Consider the following 16,756-nt stretch of genomic DNA (forward strand, 5'->3'; position numbering starts at 1 on the left):
GTTTTCTCCCACTCAGAAATTTGAATATGGTAGAAGAATTTGGCAATAGGAAATAGAAACCAAAAGATCCACAGATACTATAAGACAGCAGAGGTGCTAAGTAAGTAGCAATCATAAATACACAGCACTTCTTGACTACACTTGTTGACTAGCAAGAAGCCTTGAGATAAAATATATATAGACTAGAAGATGGTAGATGTTAGCTGGAATACTAGAAACAAAACAAAACAAAAAGATGAGTCATCACATCAGTAAGGATCAGTTAGCCCCCACTAAAAGAGGATGGTGCCTAGCCTTGGATCCTGAACTTCTTTCCAATTCAAAAACTACTTGGAAGCTCTGCAGGGGTCAGCTGCCTAGCCATTTGTGATAGGTTCCTGTGATTTAACTGCTGTCGTTGGGTTTACACATTTAATGAGTACTTACTGTAAGATACACTGTGGTAAGTACTGATGTAATAAAATAAAGGTGATCCTTCTCTCAATGAATGCCCAGTCTTGTGAGAAAGACAGATAGTTAACAAGGAGAGACAAATAAAAATGTAACTGCATAATACAATGGTTTATATATAGGAAAAATACAGGATGTTTTGAGGACATATAATGAAGGGCAAGGGGAGTTGGAGTATTAATCTAGTCTGGAGTGTCAGAGAGGATCTTCCTGAAGAAGCATTTGGGCTGAGACTTGAAGGATGCACAGGACTTTTGACAGTGAAAAGCAGAGGGACAAGAATTCCAGGAAAAGGGAATAGCACTGCAAAGGCCTAGAGGTAGAAAGTAACTTGGCACACAAGTAACCTTACAATAAACCTCCAATTATTTAATGTAGCCTAAGTCCCTGAATCTTAAAAACAAAAATGCCTAACCAAAAGTCATCCAAAGTCAAGTAAGATATGGTGCCTACCCTGAGGAAGCTCCAAAGCTAATGAGAGCATTAAATTCCTATTTTGTATGCCTTTTTTGTTACAAAAAGACTATAGTAATGGGGATCACCACTTATTATCCAAATGATTTTAAGCAAATCATTTAATATCTTTAAAACTAGGATAATAGCATCAGTTCTGTCAACTTCATTGGTTATATCTGTCAGGATTCTTAGTTGCAATAGAAACTTTCTACATCTGACTTAAAAGCAGAACATGAAGCTGTTAAAAAGATATCAAGTAGATCACAGAATCTGCAGGAGGGCTGAATAGGCTAGAGGTTTTGCTCCTGACAAAACTCTGAGCACAAACACTGCACCAAAATACTGATGTTGGACACAGATTTGCTGCTGTAGACATTTCCAAACTTAGAAACTAGATGTAGTTCTTGCCTCTGTCACTCTTATTTGAATGAACTCCCTAAAGTCTTGCTTCTGGTTCGGATCTGGCATGGGTGCATCAGATTAGATTGGTGAGTCTAACAAGCAATGTCCCCTTGCCCTACTTACAAGGAAGATTGGGAAAGACAATATCAGCTATTTTCATTTCCTATAGTAGGAAGAGAGGAAAACGCTGCCAAAAGTGTAAAGGAAGTTTAGCTACAAGGTGACCAAAAGGATAACGACCATTCCAATATTTTGGGCTCAAATGGGATTACATGAAAACGTTTTAAAACTTTTAAGGGATAACTCAACCATATGACATTATTTCATTTTGTACTGTATTGATTTTAAACTCCTTAAAAGCAGGCATATAAGAAAAATCTGAGTAAGGAACGTATGCAAGTGGAAATAATTTTTAAAAGCCCAATACTATGTGAATGCATGTTATGATTATAGCTGTAATCACATTTAAACTTTCTATATATGAAAACGGAAGAAGACATAAACTGCATGTTATTCTGAAATGAAGCCTAAACATATGCAGCTTTCACTGAAATCAAGAACAGAACGAATGCTGCCAGAATTGCATCGATACTTAATGTTGTACTGTGTACGTTATGGAGTCCTAAAAGAAGGAGAAACTATCAATAATATGAGTAAAAAGACTATACAATACTGCCTATTATGGAATAACTTAAAATAAGTCCTTAAAAAGTCTAACCCATTACACGGTAGCAGACGTGAGGTAGGTTACATAGCGATATAGTAAAACTCGCTCGAGTGAATTCAGGTCAGTCACACTCCGCAGTCTTGTCTTGCAACACTGAAAAACGTTACTCTGAATACTTAGAATTCAAGGTTTTCAAATAAAATGTAATCTCCGCTTTCCACCTAACTCGTGTTTTTCATATTTTCCAGAAAAGCACTGAGCTGCCAGCAAACTGTAGTCCTGAACTCTCGCGAGCTCATTTTCCTCTCACTCCGCTAGTAAGGACCGGGAGCCGATTGGCCAGTTGGGAGGAATGTCCCCACTGGCCCCGCCCCTGTTGCCTGGAGACGCGGTGGCGCGCGGTCGCTGGTGTTTAGGCCTCCTGGCTCAGTAAAGCTGCGCGTGGGCGAGTGGCAGCAGGAAGTGGGCAAGCGGGTGAGGGTCGCCGGCTGGTGGGCTCCGCGGTGGTGGCGGCCCAAGCGGTGCGACCGCCTTCCTTCCGCGCCAGCAGAGGTGAGAAATGCCAGGTTCCATCTCTTCCTTCCTTCCTCCTGCTTTGGTTATCGTATCTTGGAGATGCTGATTCGCCCCGAAGAAAACAAATTCCAACTCCGCCGCCGGGCCTCTCGCCGGGCCAGGGAGATCCCAACTCTAGTCGGGTAAAGGGTACCCAAAGACCTTCCTCAGATACCCGGCTGAGGACATCCGCTAAGCCGAAATGGCGGGAAGGATCCGAGAGCCTGATAAATCGCTATGGGCCTCGGGATTTTACTCAAATCCCAAAATAATGTATTTCTCTCTTTGGCCTGTGGAAGGGACTTAGCAACTTTCCACTATGAATAGCGGGCTTAAGGAAAATAAAGGGCTCATTGACATAACTTCTGTTTTACAGATGAGGAAACAGATCCTGAGGTGTTTAGTGAGGTGCCAAGATTATACAGCTATTAAGTGTCAGAGCTAGTGTTCAATCCCTAATCTTTCTGGAAGCGAAGGCCAGGCTGCCTCTCTGTGTTGCGTGAACAACCTCGGTGCTCTTGGCATGTTTATTCTAGTGCCCTTTCTTTTTTTGCCTCGGGGCTGGTCTAATGCTAACCTTTTCTCCACTGCAGTAAAGCAGTAGCGAAGAAAATCGAATGAAGGGTTTTAAATTAGCATTTCTATATACTGTACATTTTCTTAAAGTTATCAGGAAAGTTCTATTAACAGTGACTGAGTCCACTGAAAACAAAGATTTATTGTAGCAGCTTTGTTTTGGAGAAATCATTTTGATCATAGACTTTGTCTTCCTTCAAAGAGTAAATTCGTTGAAACTCCCTTTCCATTTGAAATAATTCTCTTTGTTCACAGTACTCAAAGCAGAATCAGGGAGCTACTTGGGATGGGAAGATTATAAATTTGGTATGAAATATTCAGTATGAGGTGATATTGAGACATCTAAATGGAAACTTCCAGTAAAAAGTTGAAAATTGAGAACAAAAGTGTAAACATTGATTTGTCATCAGAATAGTTGGAGTTATAAAAAGTGTGCAGGATTGTAAAGAGAATAGAAGCAATCCAAGAAAAGGCTGAGGAATACCAAGAAAAGCCAGAGAAGAAGGGTTATGGGATGTAGCAATAGAGAAACTATTTTGGTTCAACAAATAATGTTTTGTTTTGTTTTTAACTATTTAATAACTTTTTTTTTTTTTTTTTGGCAATACCTTCATGTGGGAGGAAATTCAAAAGGTGCAAAAGAGAACAGAAAGTTTCTGCCTGACACTAAGGTTGATGCTGGGGATATAAACATGAATACGATCCACCTCTTGCCCCTAACGGAGAGAAATACTTAAGCTGATAATTTCAGTTGGTGTGATACATATTGGGATAGAGGTATGCACAGTATGCGTGGTGGCACATAGGACAGCCTATAAATCCAAATTGAAAAAGATGAGGGTGGTTATGGACAGTCATGGAAGGATTCCTAGAGAAGATAACAGGTGGTATGTGTGTTAGGCAAAGGGACCAGTAAGGAAGCTGGTGTGATAACCCACTGGAATCAGTGAGGCCCTGAACTGGTCAGTACTGTAGATATGGAAAGGAAGGCACAAATTAAAACAACAACAACAACAAGAAGAAAAAGACCCACAAAAATATTTAGTAGTAAAATTAGTAGGACTATGTGATTAATTATGAGAAATGAGCAAGAGGGAGAAATCACAGACTAAGTTGCTGACTTGTGGGTCTAAGAGATGGTACGAAGAGCAAGAGCAAATTTTGGGTGATGATAATGAGCTTATATCTGTATGTATTTATTTTGAGATATCTGTAGACATCCAAGTGGAGATGTCAAGTAATTATTTGGATATAAACACCTGAAGCTGAGTGTGAGGCATCAGAACTGGAGATAGGGAGTTGGGAATCATCAACATATTGAGTGTGCATGAGGTGGCCCAAGCCAAGGTTAGAGAGAGTAAAGAAAAATAGACTGTGAAAGGTATTTTGGGGATTACTGCTGTTTAAAGGCAGCTAGAAAAAAATGAAGCAGACTGAAAAAATGAAGAACCAGGAGAGGCGAGGGTCATGGAGATGATTTCACATAACAATGGACCCCGGTAACAGAGAAGTGATATTTATATCCTTGGTGACATTGACAGGGGGTCAATCTGAATGGAATAGTGGGAATCTGGGAGATAGTAGAAATTGAAGAAGGAGAGAATAGTGAATATAAGCTACTCTTTAGAGTTTGGCTGCATGGAAAAAGGGAGATGTAGGACCAAATTAAAAGTGGTCATAAAAGTAAGAAATTAGTTTTTTAAGGTTGGGAAAGATTTGAGCATGGTAAAAGACAAAAGAGAGAGTTTAAAGATAAAGGCAGAAGAGAGGATAATGTGCCAAAGGAGATGGGATCAACGTGGTAAATTAGAATAGAGATTGATGCTGAACAAGAAAAAAGATGGCTGCCTTGAGATTGGAGGTAGGATACAAGTAAGTTTGGATGTAAATAAATTTGTGTGCTCCCAAGTTGATGGAGTTCAAATCCCAGTTTTCTCAAAAGTAGGAAATTGAGTCATCTGCTGAGGGTGGCAAGGAACAGAGGTTAGGTAGAAAAGTGATTAAGGTTTGGAATCATCAAAGAAAAAAGTAGCTTACTAAGGATAAATAAAATAATTTTTGAGATGAGGGTCTTGCTAAGTTTTGTGACTGAGACTTTGCAGTACCCTGATCTGTATAATGGGTGAGTTCCACCAGTAGTGTTTAGCAATACAGGTCTGGATGTAGGGAAGGATTTCCGATTTGCAGGATGGGTTAGAGAATAGTTCAAGAGTACAAATTAGTTGACGGTGCACATGAGACAATCGTTTAGTGTAGGGAAAGAAGGGAGTGCTTGAAACTGCCCTTGGCGAGGTCACTAACAGCTTTTTGGATGAGGATACCATTGGGCATTTCAGTTTTCATCTTTCTTGAATTCTCACCAGTAAATGGCAGGTTGATCATTTCCTTCTCTTGGCATCTCTGACATGCACTTCTAGTTTTCCTCTTTGTTTTCTGTCCTTCATTTTCAGTCTTTTCTGCTAATTTCTCCTCTGTTATGTGACCTGTATGCATTGACATTCCTCCAGACAGAGTCTTGGACACTCTTCTCTTTGTCTCCATATTCTCATTTAGATCTGTATCTTTAAAATTCTTTTCAACATGACACACTATAGGATATATATTTTACATCACAGCCCAGTATACACGTACATGTCAATTTGTATACGTATAATTGAAATAAAAATTTAATGAAACAATATTACCCTTCCTATGGGCAGTAAACTCTCATATTTTCTATTCTATTTCATGTTTGAAGCAAATGACCTACAAGATCCACAATTTGAAAAATACTCTAAAATGTCAGCCAAAACGTTAAATCTTATCTACTTGTCAGGGGCGTGATAAACTGGGAAAGAATAAGTGAATTAAATACGTAGTTAAAGGGAGGTGTAGCGGGAATAAAGCTAGGAAAAGTGTAGAAGGAGAGGAGACTAAGGTAAGAGAACAGAATATTTCAGTTAAGATGTTTGAGATGAAGCAATTTCAGATGATGCAAGCTAGCTAGGGGTTCTGGTCCTGGCTAAGAACAACTGAAATGTAGTTGACATGGTTACTGAATTTGAGGACAGGGAATTGTGAAGCTAGAATGTTAGGCATTGGGTCTAGTATCCAAATGGAAGTTGTCCATGATGATGGTAGAACTTGGGATACAGACACTGCAAACTAGATTAAAAAGGTACAAAAAACTAGGTGAAAGACTTTAATAAAGATTAAAAAAGTGATCAGGAGGTCACTAGATAGCAGCAACTAAGAAATATCCAGGGTTGCATTCCCTGGTCTTCAAAGGAAGAAAGTCTTGTTAATTCATTTATTTTTAAGGTGACACTGGGGAGCAAGGAAAGTGCACCTCCTTCTTTGCTTTGGAATTGTGGCACAGTAAGCTAAAACAACTTTCACTCTCTCAGGGGAAAACCAGGATACTGTTAAGGTGAGGAGTTAAAGTACGTGATAAGACTGAGAATATAAGGGAGTTAGCCATGGAACAGAAAGCACAGAGAAAAGATTGAGAGAGATGGAAGATGCTGGATATGTCAGGGGAGAAAAAATTTACCATGGTATGGGATGAGAGTACAGGAGGGATAGATAACTAGAGGGGCTTAAATTTTGGTTAGCTAATAGGGAGATGAGGAAGACATGCTGTAATCAATGATCTCATGGTTCTAAATGGAACATTAATGTCAAATTTGAATAAAATTAGAGCAGGCTTAGCTCTTTCCAAGTACCTGGGATGATAACTTGCAAGAAAAGTCACCATGGATTAATTGTTTGAGGGAAGGATTGGATGGGTCACTAGCATCTGCTATAGAAGAATCAAAGGAAAATTGAACTATTCATTGTTTCCAAACAGTGGTTAAAGTGAACAAGCAATGGCCAGTAATCACAAACCTTCAGCAGCTCGCCCTATTTCACGAGGTGGAATTGGATTAACAGGAAGGCCTCCTTCTGGAATACGACCTTCATCAGGAAATATTCGAGTGGCAACTGGAGTAAGTGTAAAACAAATCAATTTAATGTTTGTGCATATAGAAGTAGGAAATCCTCTCTATTAAGAGATTTTTCTTTGTTGTCTCTTTATTTCATTAGCATACTACTACATAAATTTGTTTTGTGGGAAAAATCTGGAATTTTAAGTGTAGGAGAATGACTGAAAGACACTATTGAGGGAAGATGCCTGCTCTTTCTGATATTCAAGCTTATTTTAAAGCTAAAATAATTTAAGTTGATATAGTGTATTGGGGCCAGAATCAAATGAAACAAAATACATCAGAAACAGAACCAAGTATATTTAAAAATGTATTTTTTGGTTTAATGCAGCATTTCAAATTAGTTACAAGAACATGGGGTATTCCATTCAAATAACTGGTAAACCATTAAAAAAATTGGGTCCCTTCTTCATACCTTTTATAAGAATAATTTCTAGATATTTTAGAGAATTGTATTTTAAAAATGAAACCATAACTGTACTAAGAAAAACTATAGGCAAGTATTTTGTATAATCTTGGGATGGGCTAAGCCTTTCTAAAAATGTTACAAACACCAAGTACTAAAAAGATAAATATTTATATATTTGTATGTTTTAATTTACAAAAATTAAAAACATCATAAAAAAGTTAAAAGAGAAATGACAAACTGCTAAAAATATTTTAACAGATATGTCATATACATGGGGTTCAGAATCTTAAAATGACAAGTCAAACACTGATTTGTAAGAGCTATTTGTAGATTAAGGCTTTAAACTCTATGTCCAATCAAAATCCAATGAGATTTCTTCTGGGGGTATCATTATAAAACTATTCTAAAATATATTAAGAATACTAAAAAAACAAAAAAAGAAAATTTTTTAAGAAGGACAATACCCTAATAATATATAAAAATGTAAGTAATAAGTGAAAGAATGTTCTGATTACTATAGTAATCTAGAAATGGGCTCTAGTACATGTTAAAAATTTGATGTAAGATAAAGAGAGTGAATTGGTAAGAGAAACATGCCACATTAGAAAAATTGGATGAAGTTCATAACTTATAATTCTAAGAAGAATGTATTGTAAAGATAATTATCACATTTTCATTTATAATAGTGAAAATTTGAAAATAACCTTGACCTTATGATAAGGGCAGTGTTTAATAAATTATGAAATAATTTTTTTAGGTCATGACTTTAGGACATTCTGCTGGTATGATGAATTCTTAATGATTAATACTGAAACCAGACTAATCTTATATATAGCTATTGCTCTGTGGGTACAATGTGCTCATGGCATTCAGTCCTCAAACAGTAAAGATAATTCACTTCCTTTGAGTTCAGTGTCAAAAAATAAAAAATACAGTATAAGTGAAAAAAACCCAATATGATCCCAAATCAATATAAGAAAGTACATTTATGCATGCACAGAAAGAAGCCTGGAAAGAAATGAATACACCAAAATGCTGATTAAGTAAGTTCTCTGATGCACAAAACCGGTGGTTGTGACTAACTCAGACAGTGCCTAGGGCCAATACCCAAGCTCTGGCAATAGACTAACTGCAAAATTGAGGTAATTCTGGATCCTGTTAATAATTTATAATAAGAGCAACATTTTGCAGAGGGAATAATTTGTAAGTCACGTTTTTTTCCCCCTAAAGTTTTCAGTTTTTTTCTGAGTTTCAGATCTTGTTATCACTATCAACAAATTATACTGAAATGATTTTTCTAAAGTCTTCATACATATGGTACTGAGCTAGAGTATCTTTTTTTCCTAGTAATAGTTAATGCTTGTTAATTAAATATTTATAAAAAGAATCTGACATCTATTGGCCGTCTATTTGCCAGGCACTTTATTTGTTTAAAACTGTTGGCAGTTTTTGAAGTGATAAATGCTCATTGTAAAACATACAAAAAATGGTGAGGTGTCAGAGTTCCCTCCCTGTTCCCCAGATTTAACTGCTGTCTGCAGTGTCGTATGTATCTTTTGAGGCTTTTTTCCATGCGTTTATAAACACACAAACACACATGGATATGCATATATAGTTTGTACGGTTTGGTCTTTGCCAAAATCAGAATAATGCTATATACATTGTTATTTATCTTTTCTTTTCTTTCAGTGATTTATTGTGAATGTATTTCCATGTGAATACATACATAACCACCTCATTCTTTTTTTTTTTCCATTTTTATTGAGATTGTTCAGATACCATACAATTATCCAAAGATCCAAAGTGTACAATCACTTGCCCCTGGGTACCCTCATACAGCTGTGCATCCATCACACTTAATTTTTGTTAAATTTTTAGAAACTTTTCATTACTCCAGACAAGAAATAAAGTGAAAGATGAAAAAAGAAAAAAAGAGAAGGAAACTCTAATCCTCCCCTATCCCTAACTAACCCCCCTCAATTGTTGACTCCTAGTATTGATATAGTACATTTGTTACTGTTTATGAAAAAATGTTGAAATACTACTAACTGTAGTATATAGTTTGTAATAGGTATATAGTTCTTCCCTATATGCCCCTCTATTATTTTTTTTTTTTAATCATCATTTTATTGAGATATATTCACATACCACGCAGTCATACAAAACAAATTGTACTTTCGATTGTTTACAGTACCATTACATTGTTGTACATTCATCACCTAAATCAATCCCTGAGACCTTCATTAGCACACACACAAAAATAACAAGAATAATAATTAGAGTGAAAAAGAGCAATTGAAGTAAAAAAGAACACTGGGTACCTTTGTCTGTTTGTTTCCTTCCCCTACTTTTCTACACATCCATCCATAAACTAGATAAAGTGGAGTTTGGTCCTTATGGCTTTCCCAATCCCACTGTCACCCCTCATAAGCTACATTTTTATACAACTGTCTTCGAGGTTCATGGGTTCTGGGTTGTAGTTTAATAGTTTCAGGTATCCACCACCAGCTACCCCAATTCTTTAGAACCTAAAAAAGGTTGTCTAAAGTGTGCGTAAGAGTGCCCACCAGAGTGATCTCTCGGCTCGTTTTGGAATCTCTCTGCCACTGAAGCTTATTTCATTTCCTTTCACATCCCCCTTTTGGTCAAGAAGATGTTCTCCATCCCACGATGCCGGGTCTACATTCCTCCCCGGGAGTCATATTCCACGTTGCCAGGGAGATTCACTTCCCTGGGTGTCTGATCCCACGTAGCGGGGAGGGCAGTGATTTCACCTTTCAAGTTGGCTTAGCCAGAGAGAGAGGGCCACATCTGAGCAACAAAGAGGCATTCAGGAGGAGACTCTTAGGCGCAAATACAGGGAGGCCTAGCCTCTCCTTTGCAGCAACCGTCTTCCCAAGGGTAAAACTTATGGTAGAGGGCTCAACCCATCAAACCACCAGTCCCCTATGTCTGTGGTCATGTTAGCAACCATGGAGGTGGGGTAGGCAAATACCCCTGCATTCTCCACAGGCTCCTCAAGGGGGCACTACATCTTTTTTTTTTTTTCTTCCTTGTTTGTCTTTTTTCTTTTTTTTTTTTTTTTAACTTTCCCTTCTTTTTTAAATCAACTGTATGAAAAAAAAGTTAAGAAGAAAACAAACATACAATAAAAGAACATTTCAAAGAGACCATAACAAGGGAGTAAGAAAAAGACAACTAACCTAAGATAACTGCTTAACTTCCAACATGTTCCTACTTTACCCCAAGAAAGTTACATAATATAGCAACATTTCAGTGAACTTGTTCCTACTACATCCATCAGAAATTAACAGACCATAGTCATTTCTGGGCATCCCCAGAACGTTAAATAGCTTATCTGTTCTTCTTGGATTATTGTTCCCCCTTCCTTAATTGCTCTCTACTGCTAGTTCCCCTACATTCTACATTATAAACCATTTGTTTTACATTTTTCAAAGTTCACATTAGTGGTAGCATATAATATTTCTCTTTTTGTGCCTGGCTTATTTCGCTCAGCATTATGTCTTCAAGGTTCATCCATGTTGTCATATGTTTTACCAGATCGTTCCTTCTTACGGCCGCGTAGTATTCCATCGTGTGTATATACCACATTTTATTTATCCACTCATCTGTTGAAGGACATTTGGGTTGTTTCCATCTCTTGGCAATTGTGAATAATGCTGCTATGAACATTGGCGTGCAGATATCTGTTCGTGTCACTGCTTTCCGATCTTCCGGGTATATACTGAGAAGTGCAATCGCTGGATCGAATGGTAGCTCTATATCTAGTTTTCTAAGGAACTGCCAGACTGACTTCCAGAGTGGCTGAACCATTATATAGTCCCACCAACAATGAATAAGAGTTCCAATTTCTCCACATCCCCTCCAGCATTTGTAGTTTCCTGTTTGTTTAATGGCAGCCATTCTAACCGGTGTTAGATGGTATCTCATTGTGGTCTTAATTTGCATCTCTCTAATAGCTAGTGAAGCTGAACATTTTTTCATGTGTTTCTTGGCCATTTGTATTTCCTCTTCAGAGAACTGTCTTTTCATATCTTTTGCCCATTTTATAATTGGGCTGTCTGTACTATTGTCATTGAGTTGTAGGATTTCTTTGTATATGCACGATATCAGTCTTTTGTCAGATACATGGTTTCCAAAAATTTTTTCCCATTGAGTTGGCTGCCTCTTTACCTTTTTGAGAAATTCCTTTGAGGTGCAGAAACTTCTAAGCTTGAGGAGTTCCCATTTATCTATTTTCTCTTTTGTTGCTTGTGCTTTGGGTGTAAAGTCTAGGAAGTGGCCTCCTAATACAAGGTCTTGAAGATGTTTTCCTACATTATCTTCTAGGAGTTTAATGGTACTTTCTTTTATATTGAGATCTTTGGTCCATTTTGAGTTAATTTTTGTGTAGGGGGTGAGGTAGGGGTCCTCTTTCATTCTTTTGGATATGGATATCCAACTCTCCCAGCCCCATTTGTTGAAAAGACCATTATGGCTCAGTTCGGTGACTTTGGGGGCCTTATCAAAGATCAGTCGGCCATAGATCTGAGGGTCTATGTCTGAATTCTCAATTCGATTCCATTGATCTATATGTCTATTTTTGTGCCAGTACCATGCTGTTTTGGCAACTGTGGCTTTATAATAAGCTTCAAAGTCAGGGAGTGTAAGTCCTCCCACTTCGTTTTTTTTTTTTTAGAGTGTCTTTGGCAATTCGAGGCATCTTCCCTTTCCAAATAAATTTGATAACTAGCTTTTCCAAGTCTGCAAAGTAGGTTGTTGGAATTTTGATTGGGATTGCATTGAATCTGTAGATGAGTTTGGGTAGAATTGACATCTTAATGACATTTAGCCTTCCTATCCATGAACATGGAATATTTTTCCATCTTTTAAGGTCCCCTTCTATTTCTTTTAGTAGAGTTATGTAGTTTTCTTTGTATAGGTCTTTTACATCTTTGGTTAAGTTTATTCCTAGGTACTTGATTTTTTTAGTTGCTATTGAAAATGGTATCTTTTTCTTGAGTGTCTCTTCAGTTTGTTCATTTCTAGCATATAGAAACATTACTGACTTATGTGCATTAATCTTGTATCCCGCTACTTTGCTAAATTTGTTTATTAGCTCTAGTAGGTGTATCGTTGATGTCTCAGGGTTTTCTAGATATAAGATCATATCATCTGCAAACAATGACAGTTTTACTTCTTCTTTTCCAATTTGGATGCCTTTTATTTCTTTGTCTTGCCGGATTGCCCTGGCTAGCACTTCCAGCACAATGTTGAATAACAGTGGTGACAGCGGGCATCCTTGTCTTGTTCCTGATCTTAGAGGGAAGGCTTTCAGTTTCTCACCATTGAGTACTATGCTGGCTGTGGGTTTTTCATATATGCTCTTTATCATGTTGAGGAAGTTTCCTTCAATTCCTACCTTTTGAAGTGTTTTTATCAAAAAGGGATGTTGGATTTTGTCAAATGCTTTTTCAGCATCTATTGAGATGATCAATTGATTTTTCCCTTTCGAGTTTTTAATGTGTTGTAATACATTGATTGTTTTTCTTATGTTGAACCATCCTTGCATGCCTGGAATGAACCCCACTTGGTCATGGTGTATGATTTTTTTAATGTGTCTTTGGATTCGATTTGCAAGTATTTTGTTGAGGATTTTTGCATCTATATTCATTAGGGAGATTGGCCGGTAGTTTTCCTTTTTTGTAGCATCTTTGCCTGGTTTTGGTATTAGATTGATGTTAGCTTCATAAAATGAGTTAGGTAGTGTTCCATTTTCTTCAATGTTTTGAAAGAGTTTGAGTAAGATTGGTGTCAGTTCTTTCTGGAAAGTTTGATAGAATTCCGCTGTGAAGCCATCTGGCCCTGGGCATTTATTTGTGGGAAGATTTTTGATGACTGATTGGATCTCTTTGCTTGTGATGGGTTGGTTGAGGTCTTCTATTTCTTCTCTGGTCAGTCTAGGTTGTTCATATGTTTCCAGGAAATTGTCCATTTCTTCTACATTATCCAGTTTGTTGCCATACAGTTGTTCATAATATCCTCTTACAATTTTTTTAATTTCTTCAGGATCTGCAGTTATGTCACCTTTTTCATTCATTATTTTGTTTATATGGGTCTTCTCTCTTTTTGATTTTGTCAGTGTAGCTAGGGGCTTGTCAATCTTGTTGATCTTCTCAAAGAACCAACTTTTGGTGATATTTATCCTCTCTATTGTTTTTTTGTTCTCTATGTCATTTATTTCTGCTTTAATCCTTGTTATTTCTTTTCTTGTACTTGGTTTAGGATTGGTTTGCTGTTCATTTTCTAGCTTCTTCAGTTGATCCATTAGTTCTTTGATTTTGGCTCTTTCTTCCTTTTTAATATATGCGTTTAGTGCTATAAATTTCCCCCTTAGCACTGCTTTTGCTGCATCCCATAGGTTTTGGTATGTTGTGTTCTCATTTTCATTCGTCTCTATATATTTAGCAATTTCTCTTGCTATTTCTTCTTTAACCCACTGATTGTTTAGGAGTGTGTTGTTTAACCTCCAGGTATTTGTGAATTTTCTAAGTCTCTGATGGTTATTGACTTCTAATTGTATTCCATTGTGGTCAGAGAATGTGCTTTGAATAATTTCAATCTTTTTAAATTTATTGAGGCTTGTTTTATGTCCCAGCATATGATCTATTCTGGAGAAAGTTCCGTGAGCACTAGAGAAGTATGTGTATCCTGGTGATTTGGGATGTAATGTCCTGTAGATGTCTGTTAAATCTAATTCATTTATCAGATTGTTTAGGTTTTCAATTTCCTTATTGGTCTTCTGTCTGGTTGATCTATCTATAGGAGAGAGTGATGTGTTGAAGTCTCCCACAATTATTGTGGAAACATCAATTGCTTCCTTTAGTTTTGCCAGTGTTTCTCTCATGTATTTTGTGGCACCTTGATTGGGTGCATAAACATTTATGATTGTTATTTCTTCTTGTTGAATTGCCCCTTTTATTAGTATGTAGTGGCCTTTTTTGTCTCTCAAAACATCCCTGCCTTTAAAGTCTATTTTATCTGAGATTAATATTGCTACACCTGCTTTCTTTTGGCTGTAGCTTGCATGAAATATTTTTTTCCATCCTTTCACTTTCAGTTTCTTTGTGTCCCTGTGTCTAAGATGAGTCTCTTGTATGCAACATATTGATGGTTCATTTTTTTTGATCCATTCTGCGAATCTATATCTTTTAATTGGGGAGTTTAATCCATTTACATTCAACGTTAAAACCGTGAAGGCATTTCTTGAATCGGCCATCTTATCCTTTGGATTATGTTTACCATATTTTTCCCTCTCTCTATTAATATCCTTTATTGTACCCATACCGAATCTCTTTAGTACTGAACCTTTCTCCAAGTCTCTCTGTCCTGTCTTTGTTTCTCTGTCAGTAGGGCTCCCTTTAGTATCTCCAGTAGGGCAGGTCTCTTGTTAGCAAATTCTCTCAGCATTTCTTTGTCTGTGAAAAATTTAAGCTCTCCCTCAAATTTGAAGGAGAGCTTTGCTGGATAAAGTATTCTTGGCTGGAAATTCCTCTCACTCAGAATTTTAAATATATCGTGCCACTGCCTTCTCGCCTCCATGGTGGCTGCTGAGTAGTCACTACTTAGTCTTATGCTGTTTCCTTTGTATGTGGTGAATTGCTTTTCTCTTGCTGCTTTCAGAACTTGCTCCTTCTCTTCTATGTTTGACAGTGTGATCAGTATATGTCTCAGAGTGGGTTTTTTTGGATTTATTCTATTTGGAGTTCGCTGAGCATTTATGATTTGTGTATTTATGTTGTTTAGAAGATTTGGGAAGTTTTCCCCAACAATTTCTTTGAATACTCTTCCTAGACCTTTACCCTTTTCTTCCCCTTCTGGGACACCAATGAGTCTTATATTCGGACGTTTCATATTATCTATCATATCCCTGAGGTCCATTTCGAGTTTTTCAATTCTTTTCCCCATTCTTTCTTTTATGCTTTCATTTTCCATTCTGTCATCTTCCAGGTCACTGATTCGTTGTTCAACTTCCTCTAGTCTTGTACTATGAGTGTCCAGAATCTTTTTAATTTGGTCAACAGTTTCTTTAATTTCCATAAGATCATCCATTTTTTTATTTAGTCTTGCAATGTCTTCTTTATGCTCTTCTAGGGTCTTCTTGATTTCCTTCATATCCCGTACTAGGGTCTCATTGTTCATCTTTAGTTCTTTGAGTAGCTGCTCTAGGTGCTGTGCCTCTTCTGGTCTTTTGATTTGGGTGCTTGGGCTTGGGTTATCCATATCGTCTGGTTTTTTCATATGCTTTATAATTTTCTGTTGTTTTTGGCCTCGTGGCATTTGTTGAACTTGATAGGGTTCTTTTAGGGTTTGTAGACCTATTGAAGTCCTTATCTCTAATTTATCAGATCTACAGCTTCGTGGAGTACACTTTCTCTAACTAACCAGCAGGTGGCGTCCACGAGCCACCTGTTCTCCACAAGTCAGATCTCCCCTGCTTAGCCTTTTTGGTGAGTGGGGGAGTGAGTCTTGTGGGGCCCAATTGGTGTACCAAGCTTGCGTGTGTAGTTGGTGTTGCCTGCCCTGTATGTGGGGCGTGTTCCTGGGCAGTCGGGGAGGGGGGGTGGCCCTAACAATCAAATCTCCCTGATGATCCTAGAGTTTTAAAGCTGCTGCAATAGTCTAATCCTTCAGTTCAGTCCTGCCACAGTTTGTCTCTGCCACTGACCCACAAGTCTTTGGTATTGGTGTATGGCTCCTGAGACTTGCAAGTGGGCCCCTCTTCCAGGCTGTGCACCCCGGGTCCTCTGTTGAGGGATGACTGTGCTATGTCACAGGTGAGTGCCGTCCCCCCAGGGCAGTTCTGGGCTGCTGGGCGGTGTAGGGAGGCTCCCAGTCTGCTCAAATGATGGTTGAATGGGGCTTTGTTAATTCACACTGCTCCACCTTCCCAGCTTGGGAGATTCAGCTGAGGTTGCAGGGAAGGCTAATGTCCATGCCCAGTTTTGTCCCCCCTCTATTATTAACTTCTAATTGTATTGTCATACATTTGTTCTGGTTCATGAAGTCATTTCTAGTATTTGTACAGTTGACCATGGACATTGCCCACCATAGGATTCAGTTTTATACATTTCCATCTTTTGACCTCCAGCTTTCCTTCTGGTGACATATATGACTCTGAGCTTCCCCTTTCCACCTCATTCACGCACCATTCGGCGGCTGTTAGTTATTCTCACATCTTGCTACCAACACCCCTGTTCGTTTCCAAACATTTAA

The 16,756-nt window shown here is 37.8% G+C and overlaps 1 protein-coding gene across 4 annotated transcripts in view; it reads left to right on the top strand.

The window, feature by feature from the left end:
* Positions 1-16,756, top strand: part of IFT74 (intraflagellar transport 74) — a 117,256-nt gene that overhangs the window by 5,325 nt on the left and 95,175 nt on the right. For 3 of the 4 annotated variants that reach the window (XR_005210759.1, XR_005210760.1, XM_037798403.1), the window contains exon 1: positions 6,955-7,074. Coding sequence is in view for 2 of the 4 variants with exons in the window: in XM_037798403.1 (XP_037654331.1) it covers positions 6,955-7,074 (120 nt within the window). In the remaining 2 variants the exon portion in view is untranslated. Of the gene's footprint in view, positions 1-2,223; positions 2,528-6,935; positions 7,075-16,756 lie in introns of those variants that run through there. The other variant, XM_037798402.1, reaches the window with a different exon arrangement.

This window comes from Choloepus didactylus, chromosome 10, assembly GCF_015220235.1.
Source record: "Choloepus didactylus isolate mChoDid1 chromosome 10, mChoDid1.pri, whole genome shotgun sequence".
Lineage (NCBI taxonomy): Eukaryota > Metazoa > Chordata > Mammalia > Pilosa > Megalonychidae > Choloepus > Choloepus didactylus.